The following is an 11,417-nucleotide window of genomic DNA, read 5'->3' on the forward strand; positions in this document are numbered from 1 at the left end:
GTCAGATGGATGAGCCAGGTGGGGGGGGTGAGCCAGGTGGGGGGGGATGAGCCAGGTGGGGGGGGTGAGCCAGGTGGGGGGGGATGAGCCAGGTGGAGAGATAGTCAGGTGGAAAGGAGAGGGGGGTGCAGCCAAGTGAAAGCAGATGGTCTGACTACACCATATTTATACATCAGTGACACCTGCACAAACAGCGACGCCTCCTCCATCCCTGGAAACTCCTCCACCCTGCACCTACCTCCCGACCACCACACCGATCCCCGGGGATGCTCCTCCCAATAACCCGCGCCAGGCACACTAACTGAAAGCCGGAGGAGAGAGGAGCGGCCACACCCCCTGTCACATGGTACACGGAGGAAGTGTAGTCTCTACGGGTCGCAGGAGCTGTGATGGGCTCGGGGCTGATCGCAGGGGGGGTAGCGGGCGATGTGTGATGAGAAAGTGGAGGAGGTAGCAGACTGTCCCTGACGTGCTGTGCTGGGGGGGGGGAGGCTGGCGGCGGCGCTGCTTGACATGTCAGACTGCTTGTGGATTGTGTGCAAGCGCTGTGGCAGACAGTGCGGCAGAACAAAAACCAGCCGCTGGGCGCCCTAGGTGGCAGGGCGCCCTAAGCGGTCGCTTAGTCCGCCTAGTGGTAGCGCTGGTGTTGGCGGTAGCAGTCTCCGCATGACGGTTCCAGGTCCTGGCAGGCAGGTGACATCACACACAGTTGTGTGGCGGCGCTTGGTCCACACCGCCTGGAACGTAGAGGCTAGAAAAACAGGCCTATAGAGCGGCGTCTTCCGGTTCCGGCCATCTCTGACGCCGGACCCGGGAAATTTAAAAATCAGATGGTCCCAGCTGCTTTCCCTATTGCGATGAAGGAGGGATCGACAGCGGAGACAGGCGCCCCAGACACCGCTCAGGTAAGAGGGTACAATGGTGCCTTTATTCTTTACCTTATGGACTTAATGTTTGTTGGATTGTCCTCCTTAAAGGAGCCTGTGCTGCAGGGTCAGTTGAACGTTTCTCGGTCCCTGTCAGCTTGCACTTGTGGTGGCGAATTGTTTTTATTATGGTGTTTTCCTTTGGTTTGGTGGTGGTTTTCTTTCGTTTTAAAAATAATCATTCAGTGGGACATCTCTCCTCTTTATGTTTTCTTCAGGAAAAACTGAAAACTAAAAAACCACCAACTCAAATGAAGGGTCCTTCCTGCAAGAACCCTCTTGGGGATACATGGCAGAAGGCAATGTGCAGAACATGTATCGGGGAGCTGGTGGAGGAAGAGACATCCAGCAATATAAGGATTTGTTTTCCTCAGTGCGAGAACCCCAGCAATCCCCACCCAGCCCAAAAGCCTCCACCTCTAAAGAGTTTGAAGATTCAGGGGATGAAGGGACTAGTACTCTTCGCTCAGATTCAGATGAGGCGGGAGAGGATAGCAGAAGTTCCAGATACAAAGTCTCTTTAGACGAAGTGGACGATCTTCTGAGTGCAATTCATACTACACTTGAAATTCAAGAAGAAAAGGTACAATTGTCTCTTCACGACAAAGTACCAGGGGCTGGATGATTCCAGACAGTGTTCCCATTCCACAAAGTAGTATCGGATCAAATTAAGAGTGGAAAGGTCCTTTTATTTTCTAAAAGCCTAAAGAGATTCCCCTTTTGAAGATAAGGATTCCGAAGTCTGGAATAAGAAGCCACGAGTAGATGCGGCTTTCTCCCAGGTGTCACGACACACAGATCTTTGAGGACATGGGGGTATTGAAGGACACCATGGATAAAAGGGCAGACTCCCTGCTGAAAAGCTTGGGATTCTATGTCACTCAGTCTTAAACCCACTATGGCTTCCACAGTGGTGGCAAGAAGAGTGCTGGGTGGAAAAACTGATGAGCCATGTAGAAGCAGGCACACCAAGAAAAGATATATTGGAATCTTTTCCCCTGATTTTAAAATCAATCAGGTACATGGCTGATGCATCGGCTGAATCGATCAAGATGGCAGCTAGATCTTCTGCCTTAGTAAATTCACCCAGGCATGCAGAATGGCTTAAAACCTGGACAGGAGACACGGCCTCTAAAATCAAACTCTGCGGTTTACCCTTTTCAGGGGATTTACTTTTTGGGCCAGATCTAGAAAAAGTTTTGGACAGAAAACCCACCAAAAGGGCTTCCCTGCCAATAAAGAACCTGTTAAAGAATTTTCCTACAAAAATAGAGAACAAAAAACGCTGGGTTCCACAAAAGCGTAGGGGAAGCGGAGGAATTCTTTTCAAATCCCCCCCCTCAAATCAAACCCCAAATGACAATCTGACTCCAGTGGGGGGAAGATTGTCCGCTTTCTTTTTTCAATGGAACCAATTGGCCAAAAGTCCCTTTGTAAACATTATTGCACAAGGGTACAACCTGGAATTCTCAGAATGCCCTCCATGCAGGTTTTATGTTGCAGCCCTGCCAAGGGATCAGGAAAAAGCTTCTGCTATGATGAGCCTGTTAAAGGATCTGAAACAGATAGTTATTATCCAGGTCCCAAAACGGGAGGGAAAAGGGGGTTTTACTCCCACATTTTTCTAGTAAAGAAGCCCTCAAGCTGAGGGGGGGGGGTCTCGGTGGTTCCATATTTGGACGACCTGTATTTTGCAGATTCAAAAGATCAGCTGGTGGCAAATCTTCAGGTGTCCCAGTCTCAAGAGCCTAGGGTGGCTATTGAATCTAGAAAAGTCAAACCTAGACCGTGCACAGGAGACAAGGTTTCTCGGTTACACCATCAATTCAGTCCTCCAGAAGGTGTTTCTCCCTCAGGAAAAGATAGAGAAAATCGTTACCGCAGTAAGTCAGATCCAGACGAATCTCTGTGTCAATACGGACGGCCATGGCAGTTCTAGGCCAGCTCACGACTTCGATTCCTGCTGTCCAATGGGCGAGATTACATTCCAGACCCCTACAGAGGAACATCCTACAAGGGTGGTCTCACCAGGAATCACTGGAAAAACATTTCAAACATCAAGAGTAAAACGGGCCCTCTGGTGGTGGGAGAGATCTTTCCAATCTGACGAAGGGTCTCATGGGTTCTTCCTTCGTACAAGCGCCTGACAACACACAAGTTCGTGGGGATGGGGAGCTCACCTGGACGGGCAAACCGTACAAGGGTCCTGGTCCAAAGTGGAGGCAAGGAGGTCTTCAAATTGGCAGGAACTAAAAGCCATTTTTATCGGTCTCCTGGCTTTTCAACAGATGCTGAAGGGTCGTCATGTACAAATCTTGTCAGACAACACAACAGCAGCAGCCTATGTGACCAAACAAGGTGGGACCAGGAGCCAAGGTTTGATGGAACTAGCCAACCAGTTATTGTCCTGGGCGGAGCAAAACGTGACCTCTGTCAGCGATTCACCTAAAGGGGTCCCAAATCTGTTGGCAGACCTTCTGAGCAGAAGGAGAGTAGTAGAAGCAGAATGGAGTCTGAATCAGGAGATATTCAACATGATCTCCAAGGAATGGGGGACCTTTTTGCCAGCCAACAAAATTCAAAGGTCCAGGAGTTCTTTTCTCTCCAGAGCGGACCAGGCGATGGGCATAGATGCTCTAGCCCATCCTTGGGATTACCAGCTGTGCTATGCTTCCCCCCCCCTCCCCTAATCCCGTTGGTCCTAAGGAAATTCAGGGACGAAAAACAAACCTAATTCTGATTTACTCCCTTTTGGCCAAAAAGGCCTTGGTTCGCAACCGTATTGAATCTGGCCGTAAAACCTCCGTGGAAGTTACCGTCCAGGAAGGACCTTCTAACACAGGGCTCTGTGTGTCATCCAGAAACACAGGTTACACCTAAGTGCTTGGTTTCTGAAGAAGACATTCTAAAAAACAAAGGTTTGTCCGACAAAGTAGTAAGAACTGTCTTGTAGGAAGGCGGTAACGAGATCTATTTACCTAAAGTATGGAAGAAATATAATTCTTGGTGTTCTTCCAAAGTTTTTCAAACCAAGAGTGTGGTTTCAGCTCTAGAATTTCTCCATGAGGGAATGGAAAAGGGACTTGCAGCCAGCACCTTAAAAATGCAGGTAGCGGCTCTTTCTGTTTGTTTTGAAAACTCTGTGCAGGGAACCCTTGGTTTTTTTTTTTTTATTTTAGTGACCCTCAAAGTTTTCCCAGTTGGGACTTATCAGTTTTACAAGGATTAACGGGAGCTTCGTTTTAACCTTTAGAAGATACTTTGAAAACTATTTCTCAAAACATTTTTTTTGGTGGCCATTACTTCAGCAAGAAGAGTTGGTGAGCTCCAAGCTCTGGCCATTACTGAACCTTTTCTAAGGATATTTTCAGACAGATCCCGCCTTTCTTCCAAAATGCCACCGGTCGCAGGAAATGCATGACTAGGGGATGGGAGTAATGCAATATGGAAAGTGTACAAACAGAAGCTTTTACTTACAGAGATTAGGAAATCTCCTTTAAAGCCACATGGGAAAGGGAGCAAGCGAAAACAAGATGACATTGAGGTCGAAGAGGAGTATCACAGTTGGGTAACCTTTATGGCTGAAGACCTACCAGATGAGGATCAAGAGGATGACCCTACATATGAGGCAAGTTATTTACAAAATTAACTTGCTCTGTTGTGAAATCCAAAAATACTCCACTGGTGTTAAAGGCATTATGAAGGGATAAAAAAGATATTAAAGTTTCCTATTTCCTAATGCGTAGGTGTATATAACATAAAATAAAAGTGACTATGCCCAAACAATGCTGTCAGTGGTTTATAAATAAGCTGTCCGATTTATTTAATAAAACATTTTTTATATATATATTTTTTTTACATGAGTCAAGTGTGTTTTTTTTTTTTTTTTCTTTCATGTAGTTGATCCTTTTTGATAGGATAATCCCATAGAAGCTGCTAGCTTTCACCAACACCTCAGTGCTCACAGAACTCTCACCTAATTGGGTATACAACATGAGCCTTTGGGTATACAATATGGGTTAGGTGGTCATCCATCCCGACTTGCGTATGGAGATGAAGTAGACAAAAAGCCTCCAATAGTGTAGTACCATTATAAAATAACTGCATCTCACTACAGCAAGCTGTGCACAAATGGATAAAAACAGTGTTTTCCGCCTCTTGTGTCACTTCTGGTCTGTCTACTCTGGCCACACCCTACGCATCACGTGACTTCTTCAGGGGACTGAAGTCGCGTAATTTAGGGTGTGGTCGGAGTACACAGAAGACTGGAAGTGACATGAGTCTTAAAATATCGTTCTCTATTTGTGCACAGCTTGCTGTATTGGTATGTAAGCAGTTATTTTAATTATCTATTTTAATGATGCTAGACTATTAAAGGCTTTTTGTCTACGTCAGGATCTCTATCTGAGGAGTCTCTGGAGGGATAGACCACCTAACCCATATTGGATGTTGATCCACATGTATACCTACTGAGGTGGTGATGGCATAAAATTCTATCAAAAGGACTATATGAGAACTTGACTTTCACATTTTATATTGGACAGCTTATTTGCACATTTATTATCTGGTGGAAGCGCAAAGTTTTTTTTTTTTTTTTTTCTCCTTATGGAAGGATGCCATTGTTTATACTGTTATCTATGCTTTACCTTCAATTGAGTCATGAGGAAGACAAATGCCTCTAGAAGGTAGATCACATTTCTCTCATGACACTGATCTCTGGTATATTTTGGTCAATAAGTGTTCTAATTGTCTCTAGCCCAGTAAGTTTTCCAACTCTGACAGTGAAGAAAACCGATCCAAAAATGACACTGAAAGTGATTTGGAAGTAGAAGAGAAGGATGGCATGTTGATGCTGAAGGAATCTACACAAGTGAGTAGCAAAACTTAAACAAAACACTGCCATGTTCTGTACATGTCACACAAACAGAAGCGACTACCAAGAAACCAGGGTTTACAGGCTACAGGTGGGAAAAGTCAGTCTAAGATGCTTGGGCAAATCCACTTCGGGTTCACACATTGCACCTCACTTGCACGGCAGTTCACACTGCCATATGAAAACTGCTGGGATTGTCATTACAATGTTAATGACCCCCATTATAGCTTGCATATCGCACTGCAAACTCAGTTTGGACATGAATTGAATAGGTGTGATCCTATTCTGGTGTGGACCAAAAAAAGGTCCTGTGCAAGTTTGGTCCAAAATGTGATATCAGCCATACTTTCTGTATGGTTGAAATTGCATGCGATTTGCACTGCAAATCTCATCCAATCTCGCATGTGTGAACCAGAACTCAGAGGTTAACGCCTGTGTGGGTTGCATCATCCCACCATTGGCTGAAGACAGGAACACAGATGGCTAAAGACAGGAGCTCACAGGACATCTGTGCTGGGATAGAGGAGAGCAGAAATGTGGCTTTACTTTAGGTGTGTTCCCCTCTCTAGAGTAAAACTAGTTTGAGGGGATGCAAACAAAGTGAGGTCTTGAATGGCTGTCTAAAATTTCACTTTAGTTGCGTTTCCAACTATAAATCATACTGGTTATAAATCATACTGGTTAACTAAATGTAGCACTTTATAAGATTCTGAGTGGGTGACTTTGCTTAAGTTGTAGCTTAAAAGCTGGGTAACCTCAAAGCAGAACTTCTCTAAATCATCTGACTTTTATTTATTTTTTTCCTCCTAGGACCCACCAGCCAATGAGGCACAAATACAAAATGGAGAAATTGAGCCAATCAATGAAGAGCAGAAAACTTCTGCAGGTCAGAAATCCAGTATCTTGTAGTTTTTGCTTTAGCACTGTTGGGCCTCTTGCACACTGCAGCTTGAAAAAGTGTGTGACTTGTGCCTCATGCACACAAAGGTACACAAATGTTTGTTACATATTTGAACTAGAAATAGGTACTGCGCAGATGCATACAAAAAGTTGATTGAACAGGAGTATGTGTAACTAAAGGTGAGGGGTTGGGGTGTTGTGCACACTTCTCCCCATCTAGTTTTGGTTAGAGTAGATGGAGGGGGGAGATGTTTCCTTTTCTGCTTCTACTTTTAAGCAACTGAATGTAGTGCTGTACATGTGATTTTTTATTTTTTTTTTCTCAACCTTTTGATAAAATATGGTAGTTGGTAAATGAGGTGTAGCTGTGGCATTCAATTGGCACAGCATGCGTTATCTAGTTCAGTAAATGAGCCAACTCTGGATTAGTAACTCAAATGGGGGGGGGGGGGGGGAGAAACTCAAATCGTTATGCCAGACTGCCTTTAAAAAAAAAAAAAAAAAAAAAATCAGATTAGTAAACAAGTTTCTTCTGTGACACTAAAGTCTTTCCAGCAAAATATATATATATATATATATATATATATATATATATATATATATATATATATATATATATATATATATATATATATATATATATTTTTTCCCATTTAACTCTTGGCAGGAAATGGGCTTCTAAGCCTCCTTGTGTTAGAAGTATTGTAATCTCGTACTGGCTTTTGTTGCCCAGATTAGAACCCTGACTAGCCTGGAATGATGTTTACAGGAATCTGGTTCACTATGGTATGTGGGGTCCCCCCCATCTTGCATTACAAGGTGGGTCCAGATCCTCTTTATGTGCGTTGTAGTACGCACCGAGGACCTGGCTGTAGCTGGTATTGTGATCTAGCCTACCCAATAAACATTACAAAGGATGATATAAACCTTTTATATGTTCTTGAACACATAGTTTTGCTAATCTTGACTTGCAATTGTTAAAAAGCTGATGTCGCATGCAATTTGTATATTTAATTCAACCTACTGTGGCAAAATCTTAAAGACTTTTTTTTTTTTTTTTTTTTCTTCTATAGAATGATCTACTAAACAAATCCAGCTGTGGCGTGCCTTAAACCTAATCTGCTTGGCCATGACTTGCTACCTGTAACTTTGCTACTATGTTAATAAATATTTTTCAATTTAGCATGGCTTCTTGAGTGGTGTGTGTATTATAATAAACAGCAAGATATACGTTCTGTTGGTGACCTAAAGCAAATCTGTCTATGTGTGGTTCTGGAAAATTACAATCAGTTGAGGTTTTTAATTCTGTTGTCACTTAATGGTGTACTAGCAAGAGGGCAAACAAGTGCTGCTAAGCTGAACACAGTAGGGTGCATTGGTTTAGTGAAGGAGTGCTGCTGAAGTGGGGAACATTGGGAGAGGTTTGAGGTCAGGCAGTGTTTGTGTGCAGCTGGTAGCCTATTTGGCAAGTTTCAGGCACTGGTGTGTAGGATGAGTGAGTTGACCTGTGTTCAGTTTGCAGGCTGTTTACCACCAACATAAGCTTTAATCTGACCACCCATTTTATTTTAGAGGCTAAAAGCGGCGCCCTAATCTTTAATGGGGGCTCAGAGTTTAAACTATGCTGTATAAATGTCAAAATTCACAAACCCCCCCCCTTCTTACATAAGTGTCTTTATCCTGAAGTTGGGTGACATGGTCACTAAACATAACACATGGTATAGTGACTGGAGAGTATGTAAGCAGTTTGAGGAGACTGCAATGTAAGGGGGAGCGACAAGGCAGTTTTATCAACAGGTTTCATAGACCTATTGCGTAGACTTCATGGACACTCTGCCTCGCATCACTACCCCTTTTTGGGCAAGTATCTCTTCTATCCTGAACCCACATAGCTGACTTGTCCCTGTCATGTATTGAAGTACTGTGCTACATTAGCTGACTGGTTCTTCTCCACACGTTAAAAAAATAAAAAATAAATAAAAAAAAAACAATCCTAAAGGCACCTTTTAGTCCTGCCCTCATACTAAACGTGGCATAGGCTACAATTGTAAAGTGGGTTTTGCAATTATAGGAGTCGATTGCAAATTCTTTGAGGAATGAAAATGATTTCCACCCAAAATATGGTTACAGCATGAACACACTGTGCCACACTTATAGTTGCTCTTAAAGTGGAGCCAAGGATCTTGTAACTTTCAGGTTGAAAAAGCTCAGACAAATGGGGAGGGAAGTGCCCAGTAGGCAAGTGTTTTTTTTTTTTTTTTGACATTGGGTGTATAAAATCCCCTTTGTCTCCCCCCCACCTATGCAACTGCACTGGTGTTCTATATGCCCTATGCAAAATAAATAGTTGTGATTAATCTGAGTCGCAGATATCTAATACTGAAATGGATTCTAAGGCCCTTTCCCACTGGTTCTGATCCATGTCCCCTATATCTTCTGCCCATTTACTGCGGCATCTCAGAGGTATGGTCCTGGACCGTAGATGGCAGTTCCCTATACATCCATTCCCAGTACTTCCTTCATCATGGGTGATGACGATGTTACTAGGGAATGTGTTTGTTGTGCTTGCAAAGCATGTCCTAATTGGAGATATATCTTTTCTCAACTCGCCTTTCAGGACAACCTTAGAGTGCAGCTCCGCCTCTTCATTAGGAAACGCATGCTGATCCTTTAAAACCCTCCTCCCACCATGGCCTCAGTTATTGTGTTTCCTCCGCCATGGTGGAAGTACATGTGTGCCAGAGGAGCTGCGCTCTCTCCAAGGGGAGAGGTGTGCGCTTACCTTTTCTTAGTTTTCTGCCTCGTGTGCAGCGGCCATCCCAGCCCCCCCCCTGTGGCGAATGGGGGGGTGTTCCGGAGTCCTCAGCCTTTCCATGCTCAGTGGCAGCCAAGGCTCTGCAGGAAGTCAGCGATGTAGAGCCCGGGGTCTGTAGACTTGGGCTCAGGTGGCCGGGCAGTGTGTCGCTGCGGTAGCAGTCTCCGCATGGCGGTTCCAGGTCCTGGCAGGCAGGTGACATCACACAGTTGTGTGGCGGCGCTTGGTCCACACCGCTTGGAACGTAGAGGCTAGGAAAACAGGCCTATAGAGCGGCGTGTTCCGGCCATCTCTGACGCCGGACCCGGGAAATTTAAAAATCAGATGGTCCCAGCTGCTTTCCCTATTGCGATGGAGGAGGGATCGACAGCGGAGACAGGCGCCCCAGACACCGCTCAGGTAAGAGGGTACAATGGTGCCTTTATTCTTTACCTTATGGACTTAATGTTTGTTGGATTGTCCTCCTTAAAGGAGCCTGTGCTGCAGGGTCAGTTGAACGTTTCTCGGTCCCTGTCAGCTTGCACTTGTGGTGGCGAATTGTTTTATTATGGTGTTTTCCTTTGGTTTGGTGGTGGTTTTCTTTCTTTTTAAAAAAATCATTCAGTGGGACATCTCTCCTCTGTTTTCTTCAGGAAAAACTGAAAACTAAAAAACCACCAACTCAAATGAAGGGTCCTTCCTGCAAGAACCCTCTTGGGGATACATGGCAGAAGGCAATGTGCAGAACATGTATCAGGGAGCTGGTGGAGGAAGAGACATGCCAGCAATATAAGGATTTGTTTTCCTCAGTGCGAGAACTCACAAGTTCTGAGTTCAGTTAAATCCATGTTGGTTCACAGCCCAGCAGTACAATCTGAACCCCAGCAATCCCCACCCAGCCCAAAAGCCTCCACCTCTAAAGAGTTTGAAGATTCAGGGGATAAAGGGACAAGTACTCTTCGCTCAGATTCAGATGAGGCGGGAGAGGATAGCAGAAGTTCCAGATACAAAGTCTCTTTAGACGAAGTGGACGATCTTCTGAGTGCAATTCATACTACACTTGAAATTCAAGAAGAAAAGGTACAATTGTCTCTTCACGACAAAGTACCAGGGGCTGGATGATTCCAGACAGTGTTCCCATTCCACAAAGTAGTATCGGATCAAATTAAGAGTGGAAAGGTCCTTTATTTTCTAAAAGCCTAAAGAGATTCCCCTTTGAAGATAAGGATTCCGAAGTCTGGAATAAGAAGCCACGAGTAGATGCGGCTTTCTCCCAGGTGTCACGATGCACGGATCTTTGAGGACATGGGGGTATTGAAGGACGCCATGGATAAAAGGGCAGACTCCCTGCTGAAAAGCTTGGGATTCTACGTCACTCAGTCTTAAACCCACTATGGCTTCCACAGTGGTGGCAAGAAGAGTGCTGGGTGGAAAAACTGATGAGCCATGTAGAAGCAGGCACACCAAGAAAAGATATATTGGAATCTTTTCCCCTGATTTTAAAATCAATCGGGTACATGGCTGAATCGATCAAGATGGCAGCTAGATCTTCTGCCTTAGTAAATTCACCCAGGCATGCAGAATGGCTTAAAACCTGGACAGGAGACACGGCCTCTAAAATCAAACTCTGCGGTTTACCCTTTTCAGGGGATTTACTTTTTGGGCCAGATCTAGAAAAAGTTTTGGACAGAAAACCCACCAAAAGGGCTTCCCTGCCAAAAAAGAACCTATTAAAAAGAATTTTCGTGCTTTTCAACAAACCTACAAAAATAGAGAACAAAAAACGCTGGGTTTCACAAAAGGGTAGGGGAAGAGGAGGAATTTTCAAATCCCCCCCCCCCAATCAAACCCCAAAAGACAAATGACAATCTGACTCCAGTGGGGGGAAGATTGTCCGCTTTCTTTTTTCAATGAAACCAATTGG

The 11,417-nt window shown here is 44.5% G+C and overlaps 1 protein-coding gene across 1 annotated transcript; it reads left to right on the forward strand.

Annotated features, from left to right (window-relative positions):
* The first annotated feature begins 1,215 nt into the window (after positions 1 to 1,215).
* Positions 1,216 to 7,881, forward strand: LOC120930723. Its single transcript, XM_040341901.1, has 6 exons — positions 1,216 to 1,509; positions 3,215 to 3,302; positions 4,352 to 4,554; positions 5,683 to 5,796; positions 6,610 to 6,685; positions 7,773 to 7,881. Exons 1-6 carry the CDS (start codon positions 1,216 to 1,218, stop codon positions 7,775 to 7,777), a joined length of 780 nt encoding a protein of 259 aa, XP_040197835.1. The 3' UTR covers positions 7,778 to 7,881.
* The last annotated feature ends 3,536 nt before the right edge of the window (positions 7,882 to 11,417 follow it).

The sequence above is a fragment of the Rana temporaria genome, chromosome 1, assembly GCF_905171775.1.
Source record: "Rana temporaria chromosome 1, aRanTem1.1, whole genome shotgun sequence".
NCBI classification, from domain to species: domain Eukaryota; kingdom Metazoa; phylum Chordata; class Amphibia; order Anura; family Ranidae; genus Rana; species Rana temporaria.